This window comes from Parasteatoda tepidariorum, chromosome 7, assembly GCF_043381705.1.
Source record: "Parasteatoda tepidariorum isolate YZ-2023 chromosome 7, CAS_Ptep_4.0, whole genome shotgun sequence".
Lineage (NCBI taxonomy): Eukaryota > Metazoa > Arthropoda > Arachnida > Araneae > Theridiidae > Parasteatoda > Parasteatoda tepidariorum.
In genome coordinates, this window is record NC_092210.1 from 60831396 (window position 1) to 60851712 (window position 20317).

At 28.5% G+C, this 20317-nt stretch overlaps 1 protein-coding gene across 1 annotated transcript; it reads left to right on the top strand.

Annotated features, from left to right (window-relative positions):
* Positions 1–1231: 1231 nt before the first annotated feature.
* On the top strand, positions 1232–20089 carry LOC107443325 (guanine nucleotide-binding protein-like 3 homolog; the record flags this gene model as incomplete). The annotated part of the gene is given in 4 exon segments (XM_016057150.3): positions 1232–1845; positions 4241–4330; positions 9225–9348; positions 19726–20089. Coding segments are annotated over 4 exon segments (564 nt in total). The 3' UTR covers positions 19779–20089.
* Between the last annotated feature and the right edge of the window lie 228 nt (positions 20090–20317).

Here is a 20317-nt window from a genome sequence, read left to right on the forward strand (position 1 = left end):
AAAGTGTTAAAATATCATAATAAGATTGAAATTATATATTTGAATTTCTATAAAGGTTGTTAATGGTAGTACATTCTTCAGTGTATTTTATTTTGTGGCTGTTTAACCTGGTCACAGTTTTAAACGATTTTAGCTATGAGGATTGAATAGAAATGACAGAAGTGGAATGCCATTTATCTGAAAAAAAAAAATAAATTCGCATCTGGTTAATTTAAATCATGAAAAAATAATTTCTAATATTTTAAAGTTTGCCACTATTTTATAAGTCTAAATTGAGCACACAAGCCTGCAAATGTATGTAAATCCAATAAACCAACCATAAAAATTTTATCTGCTTCAAAAAAATGTGAAAATGGTTATTAAGGTCAGCATGTTTCACGCACTCAAAAATATTTACCCATTCTCAAGATTCGTCAGACGTTCACATTTCTGCAGAAGCAACCAATCGCAAAAAACTTAAATGGAGCATTCTCAATGCATGTAGTTTGTAAATGCGATTTCTGCAAGTGCGAGCAACTCGTCATACATGCAATGGACAACTAGAAATTTTTTTATTTCGTGACGTAGCTAAGTTAATCGTTTACCGATCTTAAAACCAAAACGTTAATATTTTCCTCATAAAAGTCACTTTTTTTTGCTCAGAATGTAAAAACTGGTTCTAAAGTGTGCGAAGAGATTTTCTCTTCCTCATAAATGTACAAAGCAAAGCTCGATTTGTAAGAGAAACAGTTGAACCTCATTCCTTGCTTCGAAGATAGTCGTACTGATGAGGCAAGCATTAACATCAAACTAAAATAGTTTAGCTGTTCCGCCCCGTTCGCGTTGTGAATTTCTAAACATTCGTATATGCATCAGGGACATTAAGTTACCATATGATCGGATCTTAAAGGGTCTCTTACTGCATGAAACTCGCACAACTACAATCCCCGTCGACTGAGTATGTGAAGCAGATTGGTAAAAAATATTGTCCTGAAAAAGAAAAACTCACTAATCAGGTTCTCCTTTTCTTTCGACGGTTAATCGGATGTGCAAGAAATTTGTACAGTGAGAACTGTCCCTAAGGTTTCTGTTATGATTTATTTATTCCTTTACATAAAGCAGACTTAATGGAAAAATAAGAAAACAGAGCTAAGTTCAATTTAAACCCCTCTTTCCACACACCCTAGAGTTTTTTCACTCTTCGTCTTCAGAGACTGTTCTCACTACCTCAAATTTCCGTCGCACTCCTGAGAGTAAGAAAAAACTGCATTTTATGGGTCATTCCTTCAGCATCTGATTTCTCTAATGTCGCACGCGCGAATCGCATAATGGAAGATTGCACCAAGGATTGCTTTAATGCACGTGAAAAAAGTATATCATATCAACGCATGTGTGAATTTAATGCAGCAAGAACAAAAAACTTATTGCGCAATGTTAAGGAAAAAGAGTCTTGATATACACAGAAATAGTCAAGAGGAAGCATTTCTCTGTTAAATAAACAAAACAATCCAAAGCACGCGGTTCAACCATTATTTACTATTTTGATTAGTTGTAAAAGTATGTAAAAGAATGGATACTTGCCATTATAACAGTTTATTGTCTAAAAGCTTATTTATTGACAGCAAGAATGATTCTAATGAGGATTCAACTACCGATGAAGAAATTGATGTAGGTGAGGAAGATCCTGTTCCGACTGAAAGAGAATATGCTGTCGAAAGTGAAGAAGAGGAAGAAGACAGTGAAGATGACGACGACGATGATGAAGAAGACAGTTCTGATAGTAATAAATTCATTAGGAAACGTATAGTACCTATGGTTCCAGCACGATCTCGTCAGAATGGAAGAACAACTAAAACTGTCAAAAAGGTTCGTGAGTTGTAGCAAAAGTGAATTATTGTATTAGAAGCATTTCTTAAGTATGACGTAGTGACTTTTAGTGTTCTAAAGCATTTATATTTGCTGTAAATTCACACTACGCTATAGGCTTCCAATATTAATTTCCCATTATTATTTCAGTGGTAAGATTTGCGAATGCAAAATGAATTGAAATACCCCCCCCCCCTCATTCTTAAAGAATGTGTGGTGTAACTACCACTATACATGTTAAATACCAATTCTCTAGTATATAAGACATGTTAACTCGATTCCACCAGAGGTACGTTTTGATAAATGAAGGTTGACATAGTCTATAAATAATTACCCCATTGGTGACCTCCTGGCTCGATAAGAATTTGTCAGTATTGATGGATGATCCAAATTAAACAGTTGATTAGCTTAAAAATATACTGCTCAAATAAAAAGAAATTCAGGTGAAGTAAATAAAGTCTACCGGTCAATAAACAAAAAATGAAGAAAGAAAAAATAATGAGCGAAATGCTTTAAAAAAAATGAACAAAATCAAAAGAAGAAAAAAATGAGAGAAATGCTATAAGCAAAAAAGGAAGAAAAAATATAATGAGCAAAATTGATGTAAAAATAAATAAATAGCATGAATCAACTAATACTAATCCGTTCATCGAATTCGCAGATAAAATTCTGAAAGGGGAGTAATGTGGTGTAACTACCACTATAAATGTTAAATACCAATTCCCTAGTACATAAGACATGTTAACTCGATTCCACCAGAGGTACCTTTTGATAGATGAAGGCTATAATAATTCCCCTCAAATGCTTAGTTTAAAAATTTCATTCCAAAATGTGCCCATTATCAATAAAGAGAAAATGTACAAAATAGATGCCTTTCATTTGTACACATGTAGTGACAGAAACACTATTAAGCTGGCTCCCAAATTTTTGAGGGAGGCTAAATTAAAATGTACACACTAATTCTCTAAATTTCATACATAAAAATCTTATTTGTCAATTTGCTAATCATATGCAAAACAATTAATTTCTCTCTTGATTTTATATTTCTTGAGTTTAAATTGAAGATAATTATTGAAAATTTTATTTATTTGTCTGAAATATTGAAAGAGACATTAAGAGATTTCTAATTATTAAGGGGTACATGTTGTACTTGTCATCTGTCTGCTGAACGACGCCTATGACATTCTAAGTTTTTTAAGAAAGAAACGAATCTTGATTAATCGATATTAGAAACTTGCGAACAATGCTTCTAGACAATATACTTATTTCTTGAAAAATTTATAGTAACCTCCAGCTAAACAATGTATGCACGTAATTCCATATTGGTACTTGCTGGGGTCAGTTGTCAAGTGCAACTCTTTAATTCTTAAATTAAAATATATGGTTTTAAAAGATTAAACTTAATATTAAATATGTAATACATACTTTTATGCTCCTATATGCCAGATTTTTAGCAAGATTCATGATGAGCTGTGATCATTTTTTAACAAAACATTGTGCACTATTTTTTCATATTTAGTAGTAGTGATGCAGGACCATTTTTAAATGGCTATACGCAAAGACTACAAAATACAGTGTTAGAGGCCAACATTAACATAATGCTTAAATTATGAAGACACAGGAAGTATTTAGATTCTGTTTGAAAATAATATGAATGAGTGTTTCAAATGTTAATTTATCTGATAATAAAAATCTGGTAATAAAAATAATTGTGAATAAATATGCATTTTAGATTTTAAAGCAAATAATAATAAATTTAAAGGCATACAAGAAAAAGTAATTTAATTTTATGTGTATCCGAATAGTTAACTTTCACTATTATTAAAAAAATAAGAAAACAAAGTTTGTTACGTATCAGATAAATGTGTTTGTCATTGAAATTTTGAAATTATAATTTTTATTTATTTATCGTATTGATTTTTGTAGTTTTCTTTTATTCTGTTTTATTTTATTTGCACAAATAAGCGATTACATTTTAATGTAAATGCTAAACCCTTTGCATAGGCAGAACTTTAACTATGAATTGATTACATTCTAATACTTTTAAGAAACACTGTAAATTGATCAGTAACTTGCTGTTATAGAATATGGCTGAATAAATTTTCTGCCATTTTTTTCTAATATTTTACTAATATGTAAGATTGATCAAGGGCTAATTTGAAAGGCTTTGTTGGTTAGTTTTGTAATAAATCATTAAAATAGTCTCTATGTTGCAATGAATTAATTCTTCCAACAACAAGAAAAAAAAAACATTAAATAGCTGATAAAAAAAAGTTGAAATTCTTGATAATGCCTGAAAATTCTTTCCATAGGAAAATTATTACATCATTTTGATATTTTATTTCTTGTTTTTAATCTATTCTGATTTTTAAAAGCCATCTTTCTTCATTTTTAGAAAAGAAATCATAACAATATGGAGCGAGTGCGACGTGAGAAGGTTTCAATGTGCTATGCTGTTTTAAGAAGTGCTATTGGTGTTAAAGATGTATATTGACTTTTGTATCATTTTAAAAATTTTCTTATGATTTTTGTTACAATTTTTTCTAATTAATTCTATCTTTTAATTTATATGTATTTTGAGAAACATGTAATAGATATTGGGCTCTAATTGAGTGTCAAATTCAGCAAAAACTGTAGAGGAGGTGCAAAAAATAAGTTGTAAAGCATCTTCTGAGAAATATAATTCTCCTGCTTGGAAACAAAAAATCTTCTGCCAGTAGATTTTTGCTGGCTAAATTATAACCTCATTTTATAAATATATATACATTTTTAGAAATAATAAAGAAAAAATGTTACTGGTTCTTTGGACCAATAACCATCATTTGTATTGGTTCACCAACAATATCACTGAAGTGGCTCCCCAGACATTACAACATTCTCGGAGATGAGAGAGCCAATCGCTTGGCGAAAAGCCGCTTTCGCTCTCTACTACAATCAGATCTTCTCCACCACTGTGAGGACGATTGACTAATATATCAAGAATGTGTAAGATGTTGATGTTGTAGGAAAGATTTGGTCCAGCCTCCTTCGTAATCTTTTACCCATGGACCTCCGCCGGCAGATTTTCAAGGCAAACTTTTGTGCGTTAACTAGGCAGGACTATCTTGAGACTCACCTTCACCAATTTGGTGTTTCGGAATCTTCTGACTGCTCTGTTCTCTTCAGGCGAAGTGATGAGTTTTGAACACTTGGCAAATTGTGCCTCTATGACTAATACTATTTTACCTATTGACAACTATCTTTTGAAGGCTGTTTTATACTGGACTGCTAGAGAGGAAATGGCGCATAAGGCCAATCTCCTGACCTAGGAAAAAAATCAAACAATATCACTGATCCATTCAAAATTTAATGTTAAATATATTTGTACATCATTTAAAATCATTTTCATGCTTCATAATAACATCATATTTATAAGTTTATTTTGAATAAAACTTGATTAATTTTAACAAATGTATTTAACAGTTGAATAAAATACTTAATATTTCAGTTATTATTTAAATAAAATTTAGAAAAATAAATATTAATGTTAAATAATAATGCATACTATGCAATTTAATTTGTTTCATCCTGCATCAAACTCTAGCCATTTTTAATTTAGCAGCCAATAATTTTGAAATTCACTTATACTTTTTTATCCTTTTATTTAATCAATGCATTGTGCAACTTTTTTTAAGAAGCTGATCCCATTATTTACAATCAAATCATTGAATTATGCTACTTTGAATTATTTCATTACACTCTAAACTTTATCATACCATTCCAACTGAATAAAATTACTATCATTCTACAATCTGTTTAAGGCAGATGCGTTGGTTGTCCAAAAGGGAATGTAGTGGTCTCAGACCAAAAATCACCAATGACTTCAAATGTTGATGTAAAAATTTCTTTTTATTAATAGCTGAAAGCAAAAATAAGATTATTTTTCAGTATCGAATTACATTGAAGCTTTTCCTTCATACAGTTATTTGATTTGTCTTAACCAAAAGCCTTGATAGCTCAAATATAGCACTTTTTCTGGTTTTAAAATTTTTTGTTTTGTCTATCAATAGATATAATAATTATGAATGTTATGATTAAACATGTTTAAAGAAATAGAGAATTCACAGCAGATTTTAAATTTGAATTCATTGTCAATCTACTAATAACATTTTGCTCCTGAAAGGTGTAAATTATATTCCGAATCAAAATTTGCTCATTAGAACCAGATTATTATTTATTAGTACAAAATATTTTTTATTTAGATAATTTTCATTAGAATGAAATGATAATCAATCGTTAAAGTTTTTTTTTTCAGATTGAATCTTTAATACAAGGATGAGATTTTTCGGCTTTTTAGCGGATTTCCGCTTTTTTCACTTTTATCTCTTGAAGTTCAGCTTTTTTATCAAGAATTCAGATTTTCTAAAAATTTCACTTTTTTAAGTATTCCGCTTTTTCTGAAAATTCACTGATTTTCAAAGAGAAACAGAAAATTCAAACCACATAGCTACCAATCCTTTCTCATTTTTACTTATTTGAGCTATTTTCTCCCCTTTTACAAGCAGCAGATAAGATTTTCCGAATTTTTTACCCGCCCTCCAAATAGATCCGATTTTCGTAGTTCAAACAACGCTGTTTCTGACAAGCCTTTTAGAGGTCCCAAGCCTGGAATCTGCTAATATCTCGATTCTTATTCACACAATTTTAATATGAAACATAGCTTTTCTTATTCACGCGATTTGAATATTGTATGTTGCGATTCTTATTTACGAGATTTAAAAATCCGATATTGTGATTCGTATTTACTACTTTTTAAAAACCTATGTAGCAATTCATATTCACGTAAGTTTAAAATTCAATGTCTTGATTTGCTCCTGTGGTTTATAATATCAAACATTGATTTTCTTATTTATACGTGATTTTAAAAAAAGGCATTGGGATTCGCTTTCACGCATTCTAAAAATTATGCATCATAATTCTTATTTATGCAATATAAAAATTTTACATCATGATTCGTATTTACGCGATCTAAAAATTATGAATCGTGATTTGTATTTACGCGTTTTAAAAATTCTATATCCCAGTTTGTATTTTCTCATTTTCAAAATCGTATATCTAGTTTCATATTCATGTGATTTCAAAATCCATAATTGTTATTCATATTCACGCAATTTTAAGATCAACTATTGCGATTCTTGTAAGAAGTAAATATTTTTTAAAAATTGGTTACTATAAAGGTGACTGTTTTTCTAACGTCGATTATTAGTATATGTAGGTGTGACAACATCAGAGAAACTGGAAGGGAATATATTCAAAACTTACATTCTGTGCTTGCAAAGAAGAAAAAATAGGATTTGTCACAAGATATTTTTAAGATGGACTAACGACTAAATATAGCAAACATAAAAGATATAGCAAACAAAAGCAATCACTTAAAAAGGGATTTAATTTAGTTATTTTTTTTTTGGAAGAAGAGTTAATTAACTCATCATCAAAAATTTTATTTATAATTGCTGTTATTTATGCTATAAAATGCAAAATTCTTATCAAATAAAAATTAATTATCTAAACAGTTGCAGATTGTCATGTAATTTTTCAAACTAAATTAGCAATTTTTGTATGTTAAGTAGTTACTATATATTTCTACTTCACTGTCAGAGGGCTCTAGTTAGATTAGACTATAATATGAACATAATGATTCGGTCCACTGTTAAAGTTTTTTTTTTCAGTATAATTTAAAAAGTAATATTACTGATATATTTGCTATAAATCACATAACAGTATTTATTAAAAGAAATGAAATATTAATGTATATTCTCAGTAGTTTTAATTTGGTAAACCAGGCAGTTTTTCAAGTAATAATTGTATCTTATGTGAACTGAGGAAAAATATAATTTCCAGCTTTATTTTTTTAATTGGCAATTTTTATTTTCACTAAATATTGAGTATCAATGTAATCATTTATATAATAATAGATTCCTACACAATTGTATGTCAACACATTATTTATTACCTTAAACTGTCCGGAATTTATTATTAAAGGGTTGTGCTTGCATAAAATTTACTATCGTTGAAATTCAGCTTTTTTACCTTTTGGCTAATCTCATCCCTGTTAATAGGAATTTTTTTAGGAGATATAATGCAATAGCTCTTTTTTATATTAGAAAATCAGATTTCTTTTTTGTCTCCTAAAAAAGCAATATAATCAGTATAAGAAAGCAATGTAAAACAGAAGTGTTGCTTGAGAATGGAAATGATGATTATCATCCTCTGTGAATGTATTGCGATATAATTTACAAGAATTTCTTTCATGCAATAAAATATGAGATAAAGTAAAGGGAGATTGCATATCTTTCTTGTTATAAGAGGTTTTCCATCATTAGGTAAACATGAGTATCACAACTTTATTGTGCTTCCCTGAAGGGCTGATTATTTAGTTTAGATAGGATGATTATGGGATTATTATTTAAAAGCCATATGCTCAGTGATTTGCTGAGTTTATGCCATTCACATTGAGTATTAAATATTTCAATAATATTGCGGGGGGCTTTTATGGAACAACTTCTATGTTAAAATTAACGAGCATAAAAATCTGACTATATGCAAACCCCGTTAAGTTTAACTATCGAATTCATGATTGAAAAAGCACTTATAACCGTTGTTGATCAGCCAACCCAATTTTATGGGTTTACGACTACTAATGTTCAACGCCGTAGCCTTGTAATTTTGAACCTAATCCAGAAGACAAGGGAACTCCTGGATCGAGTATAGGGAGAAATTTGAATTCATGGTGGACGTTTTGATGGAACTAACCCGCATTTGTGTTACATGGAGAGGAAGACCACGAGAACCTCCCACATTTAGCCTGACGGTTAGGGGACTCTAACCCATTATCCGTCTACCACTGAGGATATTCCACGTCAGCATTGTGGTTAAAGCAAGCCGGATGCAGAATTCTCATTGACTGGAATTCGAACCCGGTTTGCCTCATTGGAAAGCGAACGCTCTATCCCTTGGGCCATCACGGTTCTATACTGTCTTATAGCCTTTTTTGATTAAACAGTACTAAATAAGATTTGAAATAATAAGATGTGTGCAAATGAAAGTAATAGAAAACATGCTTTTCACTGCCCTTAAACGAGTAATTTATATCACTCTTCTTTTTTTAATCACTTAATGGTCTACAGTTTAACTTGATTGACTTTATAATATATATGAATTTATCTTTCTGCTGGTTAGTTTTACCGTGTGAAATATTTGCAATGGAGTTTACTTGCTAAAATGATTATTTTTTATAACAATTGATGAGACTTTTGTTTTTCTCAATTTATTTGGAAGTAATGCCTTTTCAATAAAACTTTTAAGTGCAAATTCGATAATGTAATTTCGTTTTTTTTTAGGTTTCTCGTAATAAGTCGCTGGAAGTAGCGACTGACCTTATTAACAAATATAATGCCAGGTTGAGAGAAGTCGATCAAAGAATAGAAGATTATGAAAATAAAATTAAGAACATGATGGTTGGTGGTAAATATAATGATTTTTCTAAACTGTTCATAATGAGTTACTACTTTCATTCAATTATTATACTACACATATTTTGTATAGATATATACAGTTGTTAACATTAAAACATTTAACAGTAATTCCTTCCATGTGTACTATTTTTCAATTCTACTCTAAGTTGTATATGAATACAATGCTTTTAAGTGTTTATAATGTGAACATGTTGAACATAAAATATTGATTGAGCTGACTGAAGTTTCCGATGGGTTGGAGAAAGTTTTATTGCATTTAATGGACCATTGTTTCTGCTTCCAGTCTGTCTATTTACTTACACTGAATATTTTAACTGTTGGAAGTCTAATAATTTGTTTCAAACATTTTGAAATGACATTGCAACAAAATTAATTCAAATGGCATTGTTTAATGAGTTAAACATTCCAATAGTCAATCCACTATTCTATTAGCTGCTGCGATTCTGATCTTAGTTCTTAAATAATCCTCATAGCTATATGGAAATATCAGAGTTCCCACGGTACTTTGAAAAACCTTGAGAGTCCTTGAATTTGGTTGAAAAGAATCAGGGCCCTGAAAAGTCCTTGAATTCTGCCATTGGGTACTTGAAAAGTACTTAATTTTTTAGGAATTGAAATACTACTAATTTTTCACACAAAAAAAGTAGTAAAAAAATAATGAATAAATTCAAAGGAAAATTATAGAAATTATGATTAATGCAATTTTTACTGCTTGAAGTGAAAAGGGGTTTGAAGAAGATGCAATACTTTTCTCTCCTAGATTTTTCAGACCAGATTATTGTTCATCTCTCTGATGTTTTGAAAGCTGAAATTTCTATCCAATTTTAGGTTTTGTAGTCATAGTTTTTGAATGATATATATAGTGTTTAATTGATTTAGAAATATGTTCACTTCATTATTATGACAGGTTAATATTGGTATCCTATTTGTTTTTTCAATTTACGCGCAACGAAAATGATCTTATCAAAATGATTTAAGAACCACACATATAGCTGTTCTATATTAAGTACCTTTCGAATCACAAATAGCAATTTGCATCATAATGATCATTATTCACATGAAAGCTATTAGCTAATCACACAACCGAATTCACATTAAAGTGATTTATGTGTCTCACATTATGATTTATGTCTTGTTATTTCGAGCGTTTTGTATCATTTGCTTTGTTATTATTCCGATTTTAAAAAACATACACAGCAATTCAATTTATAAATCGCACCTTACGATACGTGATTTACACAATCTTCGAGACTTACTTCACTTTTCTTATAATTTTGATTTACATATAGTATATCTAAAACTAAACTGAACTCAGTGGTGCGACAGTGCCAATCTCAGTTTTCTTGACCTTGGGCTCTGGGGCAAAGCGCTACCACTCAGCAACCGGGCGTCATATAGAATGTCTAGGTTCGTATAAATGTGATTTAAAAATAATGTTTAGTGAAAATTACGCATATTCACAAAATTTTAAAAATCACGCTTCACATTTTATGGATATATTTTAAAGAAAATAAAGCTCGGTAAGTCTTAGTTAGCTATCTGTAAAATATTGTTCTACAATAGATTTTATTATGTTCAAAATACATTACTGATATTCTGAATAACAAAATGGAAAATTTGATATTAAAATTGAAACAGATATGTTAAATGGATATATTTTCATAATTTATCTAATTATATACATTTCCTGTAATCTAAGATTTGATCTAACATATTAAAAAAAGGTATTTATATTTTAATAACCGTGCAATTACACAAACTTTATCAATTATTTACTATACTTGTTTAATGTAATATGCATTATACATTCATTCAGTTACATTAATTCTAATTCACTTCATTACATTTTTCATGAAAAGTTTCACTGATGCTAGTTTTAAATGCTGGCTAGTATCCTATATCAATTGGAGTTTTTTTTTTTTTTTTTTTTTTTTTTTTTTTTTTTTTTTTTTTTTNTGATTTGAAACAGCAATGTAACTATCAACCATTTGTATTATTAGCTGATAAATTTACTAAATAATTTTTTACTTGTTGTCAAATAAGCATTGTGATTTAAAAATATAAAATTTCTGCTTCTACGTAACTGTAAAATCTGGTTGACATGGCATATAACAATAATACCGAATAGGTCCTTGAAAAATTTGATTTTAGGTCCTTGAAAGTCATTGAAAAGTCCTTGAATTTTTTTTAAAAATTGAGTGGGAACCCTGTGTCAATTTAAACTAATTTTTTCTCTTACCAATGTAATCTTACATAAAATAAAAGTGAAATCGATTTGAATGTACACATGAATTTTTAAGGATCCATAGACATTTTCTAAACAGTTCAAGTTTATTCATTTGAACTTATACTTTAAAAGTTCTAACTAAAAACTGAAGTTTCTTCCGGTTTTCAGTAAAGAATAAGGACTTCTTATTTGGTCACCTATTAATTTCCATTATTATTTTTTGGTACATTTTTTGTATAATGTTACCACTGTTCTTATGCAGTATTACTATCTTTGTTTGGAACTTAGGTAAAATTTTACACTGGGATGCATTTCTTTCTTTTTTTTTTTTTGCGATTTTTTTAAAATAATCTATATCAAAAGCTAAAAACAAATCATATCTTGACAAACAAAAGTTGTTGGTAAACTGAAGTCAAATAAAGCAAAGAATATCACGGTACTGGGTAACTGGAAATTTGGTTTCAGCGAAAGTGAAAGAAATTTGTCGCCAAACCAAGACTTACCCATTTTTAAATTCTAACCAAAACATTTGTTTCTGCATGAATAGAAATTCTATGATGACGCTGTTTATATATTTTTAAAGCTATTAATACTTTTTATCCTTGTTTACATTGTAAATATTTATTTTAACAACTTGTCTTATTTTGTATTTTTAACTTGTTTCATTTTGTAATTTAACAATTACAAATTGCTTCATCAGGATCTTTTAAATGGTTTGTTTGTGAAAGTGACAAATTCTTTTGTATACAAATATACTGTTGTCATTTAATTACTACAGTGCACCAAAAAAAAAGAAAGAAAAAAAAAACGGATCACCCTGAATAACTTTTGATCTAATGATCAGATTTTCTAGTTCTAGGACTCAATCTTACTGGCTCGAAGGGATGATCTCAAATATGCTAATTTATAAGTGCAGACGATATTTTAAGTTGCAAAATCAGTCACAAAAACATACTTTCCCTGAATATACATACCTTTTTTGACGGATTCGGATTACTGATGTTTGATCAGGAGAGCACTCCAAAGTTTGGACCCCTTAATGTTAATTTTATGTTTCTCGCTATATCTCAAAAACTACTTTTTAATTGAAAAATTTAAATTCTAATCTAAAGATAATTAAATTCTAATCTAAAGATAATTTCATGCAAAAAATAACTTCTAGTAAATATTTATTAAGAATGGTCAAAAATTTTTTTTTAATTGTAAGGTATAAAATTTTTTACATCATTTTAAAGGATATAATTTTATATGATGAAGTACAAAATTTGAGCCAAATCGAACCAATAGTTCCTGAGAAATCGAATTTTAAGTATCTGACTTATTGAGACGCAGCTGTGTCCCAATGAGGAACCTGAATGTGTTGCTAATCCTGTAATTTTGATTATTTAGAATAGTCTATAATATAAACACTCGAAAATCAACTCAGTATATTCAAAATTGACTTGAATTTCTTAAAATCATAACTTAAAATTTGCTTAAAACGAAACTAACTTCATATTGCTCGAGAAGAGGCAGGGATTGCTTGTGCTTGTCAAAATTCACATCCTGTGTAAACATAATTAGCCAAACCAAAGCTTGGTCGTAAGGTGAAGTGATGATGTTTACAAAGTGGTTTTGTTATTGGGATTTTATTTTTAGGAGTTTTATTTTTTTATTACATATCTTATATTTGAGAAAATTGTGTTAACATTTTGATTTAATGCAAACATACAAGGATATTTGGTTTGAGAATTGATACTTTCTTATTAAAAAATATCAATTTTGTCATTCTGAAGTGTTATAAGTAAACTGGTCTATACATAGAAAATGGATCTATTTGAGATTTTGACTTTTAAAATTTTTACTGGAGACAAATAATTCTTAACACAAAATTTTATTTATTTATAGCTTTTTTTTTAAAATTCTTGAAACCTTCTCCCCTAAAAAACTACAAGAAATAATTATTCATTTGTTCATTTTCCTTATGTGTATTTTAAAATTTTGTGACATTGTGAGCTGAAATATATTTGCAAGATACATTTTGCAAAATATAATTCATACATCATTTGCTATATATATATATATTATATATATATATATAACACAATAGCAAATTGTTTTTTTCTTGTGTTAGTGTGTGTTTATACCATAGAAAATTTTAAGAATTTAAAGTGTGACGTAAATAAAGTACTACCTTTTCTTGAAAAAATAAAATGAAGTAGGATTTTTAAATTTTTCTTTTTTAAAATTTAAATATTGTTAAAATTGCAAATTTTGTTTTGAAATTTGCTGGTTTAGTGACAATGGAAAAATCATTGATTTTGTTTCTTAAAATTTCAAAAATTGCAGAAAAAATTTGGAACATGATTTTTGAAATATTTTGAGAAATGTTTTTTTTTCCTGTTGGATTCCCCTCCCTCTCCTACTGAGAAAATTTCTGTATGTGCCCTGGACAAAATAAAATAAATTGATAAATGCAACGAAAAAAAAACTAATGTGAAACTACTTTCCTAATTTGTTCTTTTTTTCCCCAATAACTTTTAAACAATTTAATTTTTTTTATTAACGATGGTTTATTTTACATTACATACATTAAAATATGAATTCTTTTAAAAATATCAAGCTGGCTCGATTACAGACAGAGGAAATAGAAATTTATACAATTTTAAATTAAAAGTTTTTAAGGAAATAATTTTTTCAAAAAATATCTCACTTATTTTATTATTCACCTCTAAAATATTTTATTTAATTTTTATTAGAAGAGATGCAATTTTTTATTTTAATTCTTGTTAACTTTTTCCTCTGCCCAACTACAAAAATAAAATGAATTATTTTTAATTCTTAAATTTCGATTTCAATAAAGTAAATAACATAAGTACATATGTTTTAAATGGAGAAGTTAAAGCAGAACGAAACAAAGTAGGTCATTTAATGAAAAAAAACTATTCATAAAAGAGAATATCCTGTTCACGGTTTCTGTTTAAGAATAAAATCCTTTTATTTCAAAGATTAAAAAAGGAAAAAGGGATTAACCTAAAGGTCATTACATAAATATATTAATTCAGCATAATGAATGATTTCTACAAAGAAGCTAAATCCAAAGCAAAATAATCTTATGAAATTAAAATATTAAGAAGGCAAAAAAATAATTTTTAGAAAGTTCACGAATATATTTATTTTATCATCAAGTTTAATGGTTCAAAACTAATCCTGTCATCAATAGAATTTTCTTATCTGTAATATTAAGTATTTTGACTGTCATAAAAACTTGTCATACTTGCAATACTCATCAAACTTGCATTATGCTGTACTCTTAGCCGTGATGGCTCAGGGGATAGAGCGCTCACCTCCCAACAAGATGCACCAGGTTCAAATCCCAGGTAGGGCTGGTAATTACGAATTCTGCACCCGGCTTCCACCGACCATAGTGCTCTTATCAAATAGCCTCGATGATAGGCGAATAATGGGTGAGAGTCCTCTTGCCATTAGGGTGCCTGTGGGAGATTTTCATTGTTTTCTTTTTTATTTAACAAAAATGAGGGTTAGTTCCATCAAGGCAAATCCTCCATGAAGGCAAATTTCTTTCAATATTTGATCCAAGAGTTCCTTTGTTTCTAGATTAGGTTCAAAATTACAAGGCTACGGAGTTGAACATTGGTAGTCGTAAATTCAAAATTGGACCAGTTGTCGACCGTCGGTTATAAAGTAAAATATGCTGTACTCATTACATAGAGCTTTTACTGTATTTTGGTGTAAATTTTTTTAATGTTATGTGTTTTACGCTTATTAATTTTTAATTTATTTTTCCACTATACTAAAAGAATTTAAAGTTATACTCTTCGCAAGTAATTTTTTTTTTTTTTTTTTTTAAATCCATTTTAGTCTTACCGACTCTTTCTATTCGTGTAAAAAATTTCTGAATGTTTATTGAATTTTGTAAATATTTGTCAACTAATATATATATATATATATTACTTAACTTTTTTTTTAATGACACACTGATAAAAATGGTATGTTAAAAGTGATAAAATTTTCTACATTATTCTTACTCTGGGGAATACAAATTTGTATTGCAAATATCAGAATGCACCAATCAGAGTTTGGAGATGGTGTTTATTTGATATTATAAACTTAAAAATTGTGTTGTGTAGTTTGATAATTTGTTTATTGTTTTTTTTTTATTAAACCTTAACTTGGTGTTTTGAATTTACATAGCAAATTTGTGATTTTTTTTCACAAGATTTATTTGACCAAAGTATCTTCCTGTATGCAAATTGTTTTCCAAAGGTAATAAAATATAACTCTTTCAACATATTATAATTTTCCAATATGTTGGCATTTTTTTTTCACGTGCAATCAAATTATATATATTTAATTTATCAATATATCTGGCAACATATATGTATTGCAGTGCTCTCACTACAGCACGAGAATCTCGCCTATTTCTTTTCTTTTCTCGCAATAAAAGACGATTAACGCGAGAAATTCGTGCACTCTATAAATCGCTTTCAAAATGCACGAATTTTGAAAAAAATTTCGTCTTTTGCCATTTTGAATAAAATCCGTTTCACTTTTCTTTCTTGATCTTTCATTATTTTAAACATCGGTCCTTGTTATCTAGCTTCGCTTCCCTATTTATCAATATTGTTCAGAACCGGTGTGAACAGCAGAGCACCCCCCCCCCCCGCCTNGAACCCCTTTCAGAACACATTTCTCTGCAACCACGTGTTCACTGTAGGTAAGGTTTCTTCATGTAAGACGTTTAAATTTTTTGTGCATGAATGTAAGATGGACAAATACCTTGTTAAGGTGACATCTTCTACTCCGTAACGGACAAATGAAAATGAAACAAATGTTGGTAGAAACGGTCAAAACTAAACAAATACGGATATTTTTCATCCAAATAAATATAATAGCTGATGAAAAAGTAGATGTAGAACATTTTCCTTATGATGATGCAGCAAAAATATTCAATTAAAAGATGTGAAAAATGTATTATAGTTAAAGAAATAATTTTTTTCCAAGTCTATTCGTTTTCTTTTAATTTTTAGAAATCTCACATAACTTTTTGAAATCTTGCCCTGTTTTTGAGAAAGGGTGAGAAATTCTCTCCCATGTTTTTTCTGTAATGAATACACTGTATTGTTATAAATATTGTTCTATCAACAAAAAAAAAAAAAATCATTCATTCTTACATGTGTCTGTAAGATTCATTAGTTTTGCATATATGTTTAAAAATTCTCTTTCAATAATTTTTTTACTCTCATTTCGTAGACAGTGAGGTGCCAAAACTTCCTTGGCAGGATGAAGGACATCATTTATATTTATATTGAATTATATTCCAAAACATTTCTACTTAAACTAAAAATTTTTTTCAAGTATTCTCTAACAATAAGTTATTAATTAAAACATACTTTAATAATATAAAAATGATTTTATGAAGGAAAAATATAAAATGATAAAAAGGAAGTGTTTATAACTATAGAAATTGTAAATTTAAAATAACAGAGATTTTTACCAAAAATTACTAACTTGTAAAAATAACTAAAAAAAATTGCTGATAGGCTAATAATTTAAAAAAAATGTATGCAACTGCAATTAACAATTTTATATTTGACAAGAAGTGCAAACTGCACCTAAGATTATATAGAATAATAATAAAACGGCTTAATTTTATTTCTTCTAGCATTATGAACCAAGTTCTTCTCAAGTTAGAGTGATTCAGAATGTATTTCTAATTCTAGGTTTGAGTGTCAATGATTTTTTAAAACTTTTTATGATATTTCATTGTAAAGTTGTTTCTGTTCTTTATTTTTGGTGCCGCTTGCATCCCTGTAAAATGCATAAATACGAACATTTTAGTGCCAAAACAGTGTGTGTGTATATATATATATAATGGGTTGGGTGGCCCTAAGTATGCTTGGTACTCTTTTTATCGACCCACTGAAAGAATGAAAGGCTGAGTCAACCATGCCTGGTTCGAGGATAGGACCCAGAAACTGTGGCCTGAGAGCGCTATAATTCTGGAATTAGAATATGTAAGCTTATATAATCGTGCCTCGGGGAACACTAGAATGTTTCGATGTCAAGGGACAGCATTTTATTTGGAACAAAAATGCTGAGTCGTCGAAACCATTGATTTTAAAAACACTGAAGCCTGAGGTAAATTATTTGTATTTCACATAAATATAAAGTAATAATGAACAAAGATTTAGCTGAATAGCATTTTTATAGCTGAAATTTCATGCCCTGTTATAAATAATGAATCAGCTAGTGTAAATATTATTTACTAAATATTACTTGTTACAATATTAATATGAATGCAAAAGTATAAAAAAAGAAGAAGAAAAAATTTGTGAAAAAAATATTAAAGATTGAGTTTGAAAAAGAGTTGAATAGATTAGACAGCGAAAGTTATTAACTAAACAATATAGGGGGGGGGGAGTATAGTATCAAAATTAATACTGTATAATAATTTGCAGCAATTTTAAACTCTTAAACTAAAGAACTGATATTATCACATTGCTAATCAAGACCAAGAGGACAAAAAATATAGCATTTAAGAAATGTGCAAATTGTCATGTAGTAATGGGATGTTGGTTAGCAAAATTTTATTTAAAAAAGATAATTTGACCACTTAAAAATAAAATTATTAATATATAAATATGCGACAGCAAAGGAAATAGAAAAGACACTACTAGCTTAAGTTTACTTGACAGAACTTATCACAAAAATTAATTTGTGAATTAATCCCTAATAAGCCAGAAGCCACATTGCAAATTGCAATATCCAACGTCAATCGCAGTACCCATTATCAGTCTATGAAAATAACATTTTTCCCTTTGTTTATTCCTCAACCTCTTTGGAAATAATATTAAAACATAATTTTTTTTAAAAAAAATTCAAAAAAATGATAAAAGAAGAGCAGAAAATTACAAATCTGAGAAAAAAAATCCTACATAAGAAACGAAGGAAATAATTTTGCTACAATAAATGCATGTTGTACAGTGTATTCTGTAGTGATTAGCCATAAAATATATTTTTTGAAATTTTTTCAAAAGTGAAGTAAAAAAGAAAGGCATCTACATCAATAGTTGTATACTACTACAGTGATTGTGAAACAAAAGCGCTTTTGAAATCTGACGAATCATTAGTGAGGAAAGCATAATAAATACCAATTTGATCACCAGATAAACCTGCATTTCTTAAAATTATCTTTTAACTCCTCTATCTTCTCAATACAAAAACTTTGTAATTCAAAATATGAGTAAATTATGAGATCTATGGTATAATTAATTGCTATATCAAGAATAGGTATGTGTCACTCATTAATTTAATCTCTCTCTTTTGGTTCTTTAATCTGCTCATTCATTGATTCATTAATCAATAGGTTTTCTGATTCAATAATTTTGTGGAAGATTATTTAAATGTGTTTGATAAGATGTTTTCTTAATCAAATTTTATTTGAAAAAAGTTCTTTTTTTTGGGGGGGGGAGGAGGAAGTAATGCCATTAGGGTTAAGATGAACTTAAAAGGGTTCGCTTTAATTCGAATTTATTTTTATTTTTTTATAAAAATATTACAATACATAGACATTTTGTATTAACTATGCATGATCGGGCCTGTAGTCAAGAAAGGGTCAGTTCGACCTCTTAGTTAACCAGGTTCAATTGTACAAAGCAATGTTGCAAGCACGTAAATGTATGCATGTTTGCCACAAATATTGATTTAGACATAGTTTTGAACTCTTTCTAGTTTACTCCTTATCTCCTTAAAAAATTTTTTTAACAGTGTCATTATTTTTAAGAATTTTTTAAAAATAAATTATTGCTTTTTATAAATATTGTTTCAAATACTTTATTCTTATAATATTTCATCACATGTTCTCCTATAGAATCATATAAAAAATAAACGAAGCTGAGTTTATACCTGAGTTTATGTTCTTTTTTTTTGCATTAATAATTATTTTTTATGCGCATAAAGTTTTAATTTTTGTACCTATAGAAGAATAATTTAAAACAGTTTTTTCTTCAACTTTTCATGGATTATTTATTTTCCTTTTTGCTGCAACTGTATATGTAATGAAGTTGATTGCATTTATATTCATAGTGTATAATTTATCTTCTTTATTTTATCTGCATTTGTATTTTTCTTTTTTAGATGCTGGGATGATGCCAACTCAGAATAATGGAAACAAATATGCTAGACGCTAACAATGTTCGTGCTAGTGTTTTGGACTGTTATGTTTTCACATTTTGATCTAATATCATCTTTTTTTTAATATTAGAATCTCTGTTTCAAAAGCAATCATTCACTATATTTTTACTGAATTGTGTAAATATGTATTTTTAAGTTTTCTCATCTCATACTTAAATTCACAAAATTAATTACGTATTAAAGTGAGCTTACGATTATGTTATTCTTTGTTTCATTTGTCGCATACACCATCTTTCTCACGCAACTCTTGAGAAGAAAGTGTAAATCACTAGAAAATATTTTTAATAAAAATTTAGTCTTTTCACTATTTAAACTTGTTTTTATTTTTATCATGTTTTTAAAAAATATGGAAAATAAATTGACAATTGACTTGTCATTATAATCATTTAATAATTCATCTTGAAGTTTTAAATGGCTAAAGTTTTAAACTACTGTAAAAATTCTGAAAATTGAATTGAATACTATAAATTGAATTTTTTTTTATGACTGAAGCCACACATTTTGATACTATCTTTATGCCTCATTATAAGTTTGG